Source organism: Rhea pennata, chromosome 1 (genome assembly GCF_028389875.1).
Source record: "Rhea pennata isolate bPtePen1 chromosome 1, bPtePen1.pri, whole genome shotgun sequence".
In the NCBI taxonomy this organism is placed as follows: domain Eukaryota; kingdom Metazoa; phylum Chordata; class Aves; order Rheiformes; family Rheidae; genus Rhea; species Rhea pennata.
The window spans coordinates 152,568,855-152,582,523 of NC_084663.1; the positions used below are offsets into that span (position 1 = coordinate 152,568,855).

Genomic DNA, 13,669 nt, shown 5'->3' on the forward strand with positions numbered 1-13,669 from the left:
TGGAAGAGTAAGTGAAATTTAAGAATAGAAAGACTTTGCCTGTACAGAGATGAGCTTTAAAATAAGTTTAAGAGATTCACAAGGTGGACATCAAAACACATGTAAAATGTTCCAAGCCCGAATCTAGCAAAGATTGAGATAGTCTCAGTAATGTGTAGAGCTTTGACCCAATCTCAAAATACGTATCTGATGCAAAAGCTTCAGAATACTGCTCAACTTTCTGATTCCTACTTTAAACATAAACCTTTGCCTTTCCTTTCTGCTTACAGGAACATGCAGCATTTACAGCTGTTTGGCAGCTATGCTTTGAAAAAGGAAGGGCACGCACAGCACGACACTTTACTGGAAGCCCTGGGATAGACTCACTGATGAATCCGAGGGACTGCCAACCTAACAGCAGGATATGGGTTTTACATCTTTAACCTGGATAGCAATCTCACAAACAGGAGAGCATGAAAGTGAAACACAGCTGACAGAAGTAGATGCTGAAGCTGCAAAACTGTTGCTCAGTGTGTTAGTGAGAACTGTCAGGGTAGGACTATGAGGATGATCAGGACTGGAGCATCTCTCCTATGAGGAAAGGCTGCAAGAGCTGGACTTCTTCAGCCTGGGGAAGAGAAGACTGAGGGGGGATCTTACTGATGTGGATAAGGACCTGAAGGGAGGGTGTCAAGGGGACGGGGACAAACTCTTTTCAGTTGCCCCATGTGACAGGACAAGAGGCAATGGGCAGAAATTAAAGCACAGGAAGTTCTGCCTGAGCGAGAGGGGGAATTTCTTCCCTGTGAGAGTGACAGAGCACTGGCACAGGTTGCCCAGAGAGGTTGTGGAGTCTCCTTCTCTGGAGATCTTCAAGGCTCGCCTGGATGCAACCCTGTCTAACATGCTCTAGGTGACCCTGCTGAGCAGGGAGGTTGGACTAGATGATCTCCAGAGGTCCCTTCCAACCTTACTGATTCTATTCTATCTGCTTTTTGGCACATTTTAGCCATTGTGGTAATGTCCATATCAGGTATCCTATAAAGTAAAAGCATAGCTCTTACCTAGTGGAGGGCAGCTTATTTAGTTTGCAGATAAATGCAACACACACAGATGCTTTTCCATGCTGGCTCTTCACAAGGTCAGCTTGGATCTGGAAAGACTTCTCAGCTCAAACACAGCATTACCCAAACACCCTTCCAGAGCACATTGGTGAGTCCAGACTAATGAGACTGGACAGACCCAAGCCAGCTCTGTGCTCCCCAGTGCTCCTCATACTGAGGAGGTTTGCTAGCTTCAGCAACGTTCACGCAGTGCTGCGTTATGTTCTTATGGTGCCTAGCTAAACCCACCTCCTCAGACTATGCTGCATCCAAGCTAACACAGTCATCTTAGATCCAAACACACTGGAAAGCTTAGCATAGACATTGCTTTTTCAGTTTGCCAGGTAACTCGTCTCCTGTTGTCCCAGATGATGAAGAATAGGTGCAGTTAAAAAAGAAGTTACCTGAAGCTTGGTTTTAAAAGTTCTGATCAGAGATGAACACTTTGAGTTTCTGTTCTGTTGCACTGCCTGGACAGGATTTCTCCCTAATTTCAAACACCAGACGGTATCACAAACAATAGAATTGCTTAGAACACCACACGGTTTTCACGAATGTATAAACTACCAGTATCCTAAAGAAGAGGACATTTCCCTGGACAGGAAACCAACAGGGACAGCTTTCAAAACAGGAAATAGCAGAACATTACAAGTTAACCTGAGATATGCTTAAGATTATGCTCATTTCTGAAGGCAAGAATAAAAGGCCTGTGTATTACATTTCATAAGCAGCACAGGACTCAACTGGCTATCAAATGCTGTTCTGAATTTTCTAGCCTAGACTACCCATTTCTCTTGAAAAGAGTTTCCCATTTAAAAGTTTCCCATTTAAAAGTCTGTATTACACATGTAAAATTTTAATGTTTTACTCCCTTGTGACCGCAAGAATTTTATCTTGCTTTCTTTGTTCAAAAATGAACCTGTATCAGAGAAACACTTTAAACCCACACCCTTTTGTTCTCTCGTACAGCATGTTATCTGATTGCATTAAAAAGTGCTAATTTACCAGAAACAAAACCATCTAATTGAATATTTGAGATATCCTTTTTTTAAACCACTATTGTTATCAATTTTTGACTAAATCCTCAAGTTACATCCCACATTCTGTAAATTCATATTCCAGAATGTGTACACACTGTTAATAAAAACACATTTGTGTGGCAACCGTGGTGGACGGCAATAAATATATAAATATTTGCCTTCAGGGTGCATCACAGATCTTAAAAGTTTATTTATGAGGATGAAAACAAAGAGGAACATATACTTTCAACCAGAAGAAAAAAGAAAGAGCAGAACACTGAATGCCCTGAAATGACTTTTTAAGGGTACATTCGGCAGTTATTTCAGAAGCTTATTCCAGATCTGAATGGAAGACTCCACTCTTTGTCTATCTGGGATGCAGAGGTACATCCCACAGATGCCTTTTGCACTTTGCAGTAGGAATAACTGACGCTGTGCATGAAGGTCTGCATTACCTATTCTAGCCAACTCAGTAGCAGTAACCATAGGACTTACCCTGTGAAAAGTGAGCCGCAGCAGTGAACCTTCTTTTCTGCAGGCTCCAGAGCAACCTGACTAGCTATGGAGATGTTTTAAAATGTCCTCAAAGCATCTTAGATGGATGCACAACTGACTCACTATTCTCTGTTGAAATCCAGTTTGCTACAAATATTTTAAAGAGCCCAATATTTACACTTATCTACATACATGAGTGTATTTGGCAACACCACTGATATAATTATTCATCCACAGGGATTAGTTTTTATGTAAAGCGTTCATACAAATTCAACATCTTAGTTAAAATATTCTTCCTAGAAAGCATTGCCCTAAGTACGTTACACACTGCCACGGATTCCTTTTCTCTGATCTTGGATAATACACGTACGAAGCCAGAACTTACATGACCTAAGCAAAAACATTCTCAGTAAGAGAATCCCCACCTTTAAAATAAAATTTCATTTTGTACTGTAATGAAAAAAATATCAGTAGTTGTTCAAAAGAAAAAAATGGTTCATGTTACACGCGTACTTATATAAACCAAATAGCATTTCTAAAAGAATTGTTAATGTTCTATTGTCTGTAGTTCTCATCTCAGTCCATCATATTTTCTTGATACAACAATGATCTTTAAGTATACGTGGCACATGGTTATTGTCCAACAAGCCTGTATTCAACATTTTGAGCTTACTCCAGACCACACATTAGAAGTTGTTCTTTATCCAGCTAGCTATAGACTACGCATTGCTGCAATGCTAACAATACCCACCTGAGGGAGATTGCTCACCTCGATGCAACTGTATTTGGTTAAACGGAAAGCTGAGCGGAGTATCTTAAAAGAACCCAGCTGTTCCCCTTCTGCCACTTGCCTTCTCCTTGGGTAACTTCCTCGGGTAACTAGGCAATTACCTAGCGAGACATACACTGATAGCTCAGCTAGTTGCCTTATCCCAGTGCATGGTCATCCAAGTCGGTAACCTGTGACTTAACATAGGACTATTTCTAAACATCAGGTGTCCCATGAGACATTTAACTCCTCAAAGTTAAGAGACCACTGCAAAAGAGATGAGGGAAACTTTACACAGTAAAAGCTTGTGAAACCCTCAGTGTTTAGACAGGGCAGAACAGTAATACACGAAGGAGGAGCGAGGTCATGTTTATACCTGTAAAATTAAGAGTGAAAAGTAAAGATAGAGTAAGAGGTTTTGGTTTTTAATCTTTTGATAGACCGTCTTAGGCCAGTCCCATTAATGAGACTTTTATTGGTACTTCTTGTACTTGGGAACTTTTGCAGACCTACTGATGCCAGCACAAAGATTTGCCATAACTGAAACGATTTTATTAGGTAAACTGGACTGCAGAACACAGAAAGGTCCTTTCTTAGAGAGCTCGCAGCAGTGTATGGGCAGTACAGTGTCATTCCCACAAAATATCATTTCCCTTAGTGTACAACAACAGGCAGGCAAATGATGCACTTTGAGTTATTGCTGCCACCCCCTTTCTGGGAGTCCCATACAGGGCCAAGCAGCACAAGTAGCCTCGTAGGCTCCCCGAGGAACCGCTGTGGGTCCAGACACATCCATGATCCACAGGGCTTTTCGCAGAAAACTGATTCACCTTGAGTCAGTCAGAACAGCCAGAAGACTGAAGTTACGTATTTCATAAGCTAAGCACGCTGATCAGGACAACATACTCCATGCATAAAAGTTCTGGGCTATTTTTATTCTTCCTGTAAATCTGTATACTGTCGGCCTCCCTAACAACTGAGAAAATAAACAAATGATTAACTAACTGCCTCCACTTCTTCCAAAAGCAGTTTCCAAAGCATGCAAAACCTTGAAAATATTAGCCCTTGGAAATGAATATTACAGCAAAACTCCTACCTTAGGACACCCTAACAGCATCAGAAATAGCAAAATGCAAAGAAAATCACAATAATGCCCATCTTTGGGGAATATGCAGCCATATTATCATTAGCAAAACATCATTTTATATGAGGATGTATGCTGACACCATTAGTGGCATTTCTGTAGTCTGTTATTCCCATAAACCTACACAAGGGCTTATAAACAAAATAGCATGCCTGTAATACCACTAGTAGAGATGTCTGGGATGCCTTTAGTCCTATGCAATTATAGTGATACTCAGTCACAAAAAGATCCTGATTCTGTCAGTATTTTAGAAGTGGCTTTAACATTTCAATTTGAAATTAAAAAAAAATCCAATTAGAACCTAAAATACTGTTATACGCCCTCTAGTTAATACCTTACTATTTATATCCAGCCAGCAGCTATTGATAGTTTACACAGAATAGTAGCCTCTTTCTAAAGAATTAAAAATCAGACGCAAGAAAAGATATCCCACAAGAACAACCAAACCACAAGAAACAGCCACTTCTGGCTGAGAATGCATAGGATAATTGTTGGAGGGTAGGGACCCCCCCCCCCAGCAAAAAACCTCCAGCAAATCTGTTCCCAGATACTTAATTGGTAAAAACATGCTCCTGCCAAACCGTTCAGAGCCTGTCCCTGCACCAGATGCTGTTTGCTCTGGTGAGAATTTCTCATATAAGCCCCATCATGTGAAGAAGTTCAATGGGCCACCATAAAGCAAACTGTCAAGGCCTTCCAAAAGGAGAAGCAGATGTGAATTTACTATGTAATTATTTTTAATAACAGCATTTAAGACAGACACTATCAAGGGAGATTTAGCACCACACAGTTCGAACACCACAAGTACAAATAAAGAAAAAAGTTTCAGTGGTAACCCAGGAGAGGACAAGCACAGCTCAGGCAGCACCAAGCAGTATCATGCTGCACATAATTACGTGGTAAAAACTACTATACTGGTTAAGAGGAGGAAAGCCTTCTAGAGAGAAGACCAGTATTTCTTGTAGTGTGCATACAGTGAACAAAAGCATGCATGTGCGTGAAGGAAACCTGTCACTATCAGCTTTAAACATGACTTCAGCATGGTCCATACTGAGTTGCACCAAATGCCATCAGTGAAAAGAATGCGCAGAACTGCTCAAGACCAGCGTTTGGTCACTGCTCAAGACCATTCATTTAGGAGCATTTTTAATCTATAAGAACCACACAACATAAAAAGGAGATCTCTTGATTCATACAATCATTCAGGCATGAAGAGACATCTCTAGTCCAACCTTTGGCCCAAAGCAGGGTCAACATCAAATTTGGATTAAGTTGTTCAGGGCTTTGCCCAGACAGAGTTTGTAAACCTCTAAGGACAGACTCCTTAACCTCTCTGGGCAACCTGTCTCAATGCTTAATTATTTTCCCTGCGACAGATCTTCCCTCCCCCCCCATGTCAAATCAGAACCTCTTGGTTGTCTTTTCTGCCTCTCCCTTCTTGCCACCTACCTCCATGAGGAGCCCAGCACCATCCTCCCAGTGACCCCCATCAAAACAAGATGATGGCTGTTGGGCCCCTGCAGCCTTCCCTCCACCAGCTGAGCAAGCCCCACTAGCTTCTCCTCACATGACAGCTCCAGACCTGGCTGCACTCGCTCCAGCTTGTCCGCACCCATCCTGTCCCAGAGCGGGGCTCAACCCTGTAGACGGGCTTTGGCAAGGGCCACCTTGGCAAATGAACTGGCCAATGTCACAGTGACACTCCTGCCCACGCTCCTGTTGGTACAGCCCCTTGGCTGCCAGCCTTCACTGCTACCAGGGCACACTACAGGCTCACATCTAGCCTCCTGTACACCTGTATTCTCAAGTCCTTTTTGGAAAACCTGTTCCCCAGCCAGTTAGTTCCTACTAACTAGGAACTAGTTAGTTCTACTGTTGCCTGGAGTTAGCCCAACCCAACTGCAGGATTTTACATTTGCCTGCTGAATTTCATGAGGTTCCTGTTCGCCCATTTCTCCTGTCTACAGTCCTCTGAAGAGTAGTCCTGCCCTTGAAGTTTCTCATCCACAAACTTCATCCTCCTCCTTCAGGACATTGACAAAGGTATTAGTCAGGACAAATAGGCATAGTGAAGCCATAGGAAATCCTTTCTCTATATAGAGTATGTATCATTAATCCCTACACTTTGAGCTTAGTGATCCATGCAATTTTTAACTTAGTAGTGGGCCACCTGTCAAGACTAACATCTCAGTTTGGATACAAGGGTGCTTGGGAAGACACTGTTGAAAATCTTCCTAAAGCTGATGTAAATGCCACTCACAGCTCCCCCTCATTCACACATCTAGTAATTCCATCACAGAAATAACACTGATAAACTGTGCTTAACCAGCTTAAATGCCATGCTGGCTATTCCCAATCACTCCTTCCTTTCCTGTCCAGAAAAGTGTTTTGAGAGGAATCTCTCCATAATTTTCTCACAGGCTGAAGTGAGGGTTGACCAGCCTGTTGTTCTCCAGATCATTCTTCTTGCCCTTTTTGAAGATGAATGCAACATATCTCATCTCCAGTCATCAAGCACTGCCACTGATCTCTTTTTTTAAAAAAAGAAAGTGTCACTGTGACACTGGCCGGTTCACTTGCCACCTTCAGAAGCAGCCCATCTAGTCCCACAGACTAGATGTAGGTCAGGATTTCTCAAGAGATCTCTGACTTGATCCTCAACCATTGCTGGTCATTCTCCTCCTTGAATCCTGTGTCTAAGCACAGAGGCCTGCAACGCTGTCAAAGGACACAAAAAGCAAAGCAAAGAATGCATCGAGTACCTCAGCCTCATCAGCCTCTGCTGCCACTAGATTAACCAGCCTATTCAGAGTGGGACCACATGTAAACATCTTTGTTATTCTTTACCCACTAAAGCAGAATGCAGAAGTAATATAAAAGCTCTTTTTGTTGTCCTTGATGTACCTTGCAACCATCAACTCCTAGTAAGCTTTGACTCTCCCAGAACCACCCCTATGTGTTTAGACAATGTTTCTGCATTTCTCCACTGTAGCTTGGCCCTGTTTCCATCTCCTGCGTGATGTCCTTGGAGCTCAGTCACAAGTCCCCTGTTTAGTCAGGTCAGTCTTCTGACTTGATACAGACAGATACCTGGTACAGTCCCAATAGTGGACATGATATGTCCACTCATTTTCTTAAGTATCAGATTATGCCATTCTTGTGCTTGGAGGATGCTCTCCTTAAAGACTTGCCAGCTTTCCTCAGCTGCTTTATCCTTCAGAGCTGCCATCCATGGGATCTCACCTACCAGTTCCACAAATAACCTCACATATGTTCTCCTGAAGTTTAGGATCCGTACTCTACACTACTTGCCTTCCTCACTGCTATCAGGATCTTGAACCACATTATTTCATTCTCTAACAGATTTTCAACAAAAGCCACAATTTGTATTGAGCAGTGCACTGATAATACTACAGTGTTGTCTAGAAGAACTAGGATTAATTGCTGGGCTTGCTTAGCACCCTTGGTCAAATAGCTAGAAGTGCTAGAAAGACTGTACACTCAGCTAAGCTACAGAAAGGGAGAACAAATGGTTAAGACAAACCCTTCTACATAACTATGTATTCCCTCACACTGAGTAATATCCTGAATAATGTCCAAATTTACAGGAATTTGGATGCTCTCTGCCAGAGTTGTACATGCTTTCAATTAAAACACAAGAGTACTGAACTGCAAGTTATTGTAATGCAAAGATACAGAGCAAGAAAACAATTCCTATCATGGAATCTGCATCTCTACAAACCAGAAAGTAATTTCTTATTTCATGCCAAGATGAAACATAAGTAGTGCTATACAATAAAAACTGCATTAGGGAGTTCTCACTGATCAAGACTCTTTACTACTACATGTACTAGTACTTGTACTACTACAAGCTGCATCTTCATTTTTTTAATTAAATACCAAATTTTGCCTGTACACCATGACTGAATAGGAAAAATAAATTTAGCAGATAACACTATTTTCTCATAGACAGGTGCTCACCTTGGGATGCTTGTCAGATATGTAAGGACATTCTGGAACTCCTTTTCAGGGATCTCACTGAAAGTTGGATAGTCTGGAAAGGTGATAACAGGGCAGCCATCTCCTCCTCTTCCACCTAAAAGAAAAAAAAGAAGAAAAAGAAAACTTCACTAAGAGGCATATTTACACCTACACCCCTTTATCTAGTTTGCAGTTTCACAACAAAGGAATTATTGTACTTCTTCATTTTTGATACAGTGCTCATCAGCATCCTTCCCACTCGTAGGGCAGACTAAAAGAAGTGTCAGAACATTAAAAGGATGGGGGTAAGGAGTTTCAAATGAGATTACCTGCAACAGGTAAAACAAAGCAAAAAAATCTACACGAGTATGGCTACTGAAAAGGTAGATATCATCATCATTTATTTCTCTCCTTGTATTTCCATGTTGTGAAGAATTCACAAGTGTAATGCTTTTTAATGCACTTCCCAGATGTTTTTATATGCAAAATATTTATTTAAAGGCAATCCTAGTCTTTCAGGACTTAAGCAATCATATTTTCATAAAGATGGATTGGACGAAGGACTTGCTCAGCCCCAGTCACTGAATTATGTTAACAGTTGGAGTTATAGAGACAGGTGAAGGTAAGACATTGCTAGATCATCCTTACCTGACAGTTCAAAAGTTGAAGAACAACCAAAAATGATGCTACCAAAATAGTAAGATTGTTTTCCAGCTCTCAAATCTGACAATCGTGCATAAGTAAACTGTATTGTTAACTCTGTAGTTGAACATGACAGCAATAGTGTTTTGTGAAAATTTAACTGTGCTGTTACCCAGTTCAAGTGCCTTTGTCTTTAACCTCACCAGAAAAAGAAGAGAAATATTTGAGAAATGTGTGTTTGATAAAAAGAAACTACTATTTCCCCCTAAACTCTCAAGCAGTTAAAAGAGCACACATGGTATCCTTACATTCAGTACTAGTGAATCTGACTTCAATCTATTTGCTTACAGACAATTTGGTGCTATCACTGGGTAGCTCCTCAATACCAACTATCAGAAGCTAACGTGCCCTGGACGCAGTTAAAACACAACAAAGCAATGTCATACAAATATCGCAGCTTTGCGAACAAAATCTTCATGACACATCCAAGTGCTGCAGAGGAGTTAATTTTAGCTACATAAATATTCCCAACATAAATGTAAATTAAAATTAATTTTGATTCTTCTATTCTCTTTTTCTGCCCAAATTCTAAGGACCAGAGTATTTTCCTCCCTCATATTTATTAAAAATATTTTTCCGAGCACAACAACAAGTATTTCTACTGCTTATGAAGTGTTCTGCGCTCTCTAAATTATCTATTTTTAGGTATAGTTATACATTTATTTGCAGTCTCCCCCTTGGTTATTTGCTTTGTTCCGCTTAGCTTTTATAAATAGAATATGCGAAACAGAAAAGAACAATACGCTTGCGGGACGCATTGTAAAAGCGGAGCCACTGACTCTGGCTTTCAGGAAGCTCCCAGACCACGACTGATTGTCAAGGGCAAATAGAAAAATCCTGCCCTGCCACAGCCTATTAATTTTAACTTTCTAATTCAAGGTTATCGCTGGTGGAGACAACTCTATCCTGTCATATGCTGTTAGAATACTTAGTTGTTTACCAATTATGTTACTCCAATATTTACCTGGCCGGACGCTTACATGCATATAAAGCTTCAAATGCTACTCGAGGGCTTTCCCTTATCTGGGTCACAGTGCTGAAAAGTTTAGTTCAAGGCCAAGCGATCCGAAGTGCTATGCGTAATAAATTCTGTAGAATTTCCGCTTTAATATCGATGGTCTGTAGATGCTACTTTCTGTACTGAAACTTTAAATACACCATCACATGCTGCTCCAGTAGAGCAGCTGTTACTTGTAAATGAGCGTTTGTTACTGCAAGCTAGAAAAATGTCAGGGAATATATAACAGACTAAAAATCCTACATTTCATTTGCATTTTGATTAAATAATCATAAATGTAGTAGGTGGCTCAGTTTTTAGTGTCCTGTACATTTTAAAGCACTCCATACAAATCATTCAAGCTTGAGGCAGCAAGGAACAAGACACTTTTTCCTCTATTCGGAATCGCTTTCTTGGTTCACCTTCATAAAAGCAGCAGTACACAGCTTATTCCTAAAGTTAGTCATGTAAAATGTGATTTCTGTTCTCGCAGAACTAAATCAAGTCACAGAATCTAGCAAGGGGGAGAGATAAATGGGAAGCATTGGTTTGTTTTTTTTTTCCCCTTCTCTTTTAGTGAGAGAGAAAACACACAAGTGAAAAAAATGAGCAAACATTATCTCGTCCTACTTAAAACACAAGTTTTAAGGCAAGAATTAAGCATCTTATTATAACCAATTCACATTACTCGTAACAACCATCTAGTGTTTCAAGAATATATGCAGCCAATTACAAAAAAGGACAGGAAAACTAATATGAACTGTTTAAGTTCTATGAAAATAATTAAATTTGCACAGAGTAACTTTCAAACGAGCTACTGGAAGCCCAGTCATAATCCAAGAAAGTATTGGTTGAACTGTGATGTTTTAATAAACTCAAGTCTTTGGTAAAGCGACTATGTCTAGTTACCCCACAGCCACAACAGCCGGGCAATCATCTTCCTCCCTCCCTTCTAGCGCACAGCGCTGAGGTTTCAGCCACGGTTTTGGGACAGGCTCCACTTGCTTGCTGGCCCAGCTGTGCTCACAATAACACATATGAGGCTACGCTCTTATTTCTAGCCTTCAGCAGAGTTGCACTGATTTATCCAACTGCAATTTAACAGTTTTGTGTGTTCCTAAAACAACCAAGCATCTCTTTGAGATTATTCTTTTCTAATCTGTTGGATCTAAAATTCTAAAAGAATATTAAAAGGCCATATTTTTGTCAAAAGCAAACACTGCTATGACTATACACAATGGAAAATATTTTAAAAAGTTCGATATAATCTGTTTGAAATACTAAGCAAATGCCAATTAAGGGCCACCTTTTGTTTTTGTTTAAAATCACAGATAGCCGATGAGTATGTATAAGGTCAAGCATATATAATCAATCTACACACAGTTTATCTGAAGCTATTCCAAAGAATTACTTTGGATTTCCCTCATAAAACATAATTGTAAAGAGCACTCACCAGAATAGAGGATTACTATTTTTCAGCCTAAAAACATAAAACAAACATGGAAGCAAAGGTAACTGAAATTTATATCAGTAATTAAAAAAAAAATAAGGTATCACTTTAAATGGAGTACATCCATGTCTTAACCCTCTTTCCATGAGACTTCATTAGCACAAAAATTTCTTGTTTACAGTTGACTTTTTCAACCTACGTAACTGAACATCTATCAAAGCACGCACAAATTACCTATGTAAAATGGAAGTTTTTCAGATGGTTAAGTCACTATGATTCTCCTAAACTTCCAGCTAGGTGGAGCTGTACTCTAAACAGATCTTCATTTTTTTTGGACTATGGCCAGCTTTTATATCAGCCTGTATTTTTGGGGTAAATACGCATTTTAAAAAAACATGGTGAATTTCATTAGCTCCACAGGTTAGGTAGCAAAATGACTTAATTCTGCTTACAAAATAGCATTTACGTCTGTGTGCAGTTATTTCCCACAACTCACATATATGTGGGGAGTGGAAAAATGATCCTTTCAAACTAGCTGTACTACTGTGGGATGAGACTGGTGAGGTTCCAATATGATTACAAACTTTTTTTGTTAAAGTAGGTAAGGTGATAAAGATGTGCTAAAACAAGGAAATCAGAACCCCATTTTGCACACATCCAATCAAGAAGCATATGAGTGCTTTTTATCTAAAAACAATCTCAAATGAGAAAATTATTACCCTTTAACCTTAAAATGGCATTGATAGGGAAAATTACAAAGAGGAAGTACTTACACATCTGCTAAAAAAAGAAAAAATAAATACAAACACCACACAGAAAAGGAAAATCCTCCATAATCCGGTTCAAGATATGTTCCCCCCCCCCCCACCCCCTTTACTAGGGCTGGCAAAATTTGGGAGCAGTAAAGTAGGTTACTCAGACCTCTGGGCAACAACAGCATGAGGAGGTTATTTGGCAACACTCCTCTAGTTATTCTGCTCCAGCTGAGTAACAGAAGATGGTCTCAAAAGTATTCTGCCCAATCTCACAAAAAGGAAACAAAATGAACAGAAGGTAGATGGATATAATTATATGTTGAAGGAGCAAAGAGGCAGATCCTCTAGCCTTAATCCATAACGCAAAATAAATGGCATTCGGCTTAAAAGAAATACTATCTCTGTGTTGCTCAGTATGCACACGTGAGACTCAAGAGCATTACCATGGTTAAATAGCTCAGATCAACAATGTCTGTTCAAAAGCCCAGCTAAGGAAGAGATCCGAGTAAAAGGGCTCTTACTCATGGTGATGTCCAAAGTTAGGTATTGGGATGAATTACAGAAATGCTTACTACATGTTTTGCTTTACTGTAGTTGTGGTTCAGAGATTACGTTCATAAGTTTCTGATACAGAATGTCTTCTTTATATTTGATTAATATACTTAACTGGAGCACCCACAGTATTTGGAATTAGTGTGCAGACTTCAGTGAACCAGGGGATAAAAGCTTCATTGCATATTCTTTGCAAAACAAAATGAGTCAGGAGAATTTACTAAAATACTCTTTCTTTGAAATGAGAGAGAAGTTTACCTACATTACTTCACAAGCTGGTATTAAAAATGTTGTCTTATATATGGCACAAAATTCAGCCAAAAATTCTCAAACTCAAATTTTATAAACAAAGTCAGTAGCCCAGGATCACTTCAAAGGGAACACTTTAACCAGGGAGACGGTTCAGATCATCTGTGTAGAAGAACAAACGACACTGCCAATGAACTAAAAGCTACAGAGAGCGAGGAGAAGCATAACATTTAGATTTATAATTTAAAGGGCCAAACATTAAGTATTTTGAAAACTAGTACCAATGCTCACTTTTTGAACTATAAAAATTACCATGAAGCGGAAAAGTAAAAACACAAGCAGCATAAGGAATTACAAAGAGTAGCTCACATGTGCATTTCCTCTAATGGAAATACTTTTGTATGCAATTGTGCAAAGCACAGAGGCATTCAAAGAAAAGCAAGCCAAAATAAGCAGTTCAGTATTCACAGTGGT

At 39.8% G+C, this 13,669-nt stretch overlaps 1 protein-coding gene across 3 annotated transcripts in view; it reads right to left on the reverse strand.

The window, feature by feature from the left end:
• MCF2L (MCF.2 cell line derived transforming sequence like) overlaps positions 1–13,669 on the reverse strand; it is a 106,175-nt gene that overhangs the window by 51,703 nt on the left and 40,803 nt on the right. For all 3 annotated transcript variants that reach the window (XM_062601681.1, XM_062601683.1, XM_062601682.1), the window contains exon 3: positions 8,491–8,605. In XM_062601681.1, coding sequence (XP_062457665.1) covers positions 8,491–8,605 — 115 coding nt within the window. The remainder of the gene's footprint in view (positions 1–8,490; positions 8,606–13,669) is intronic.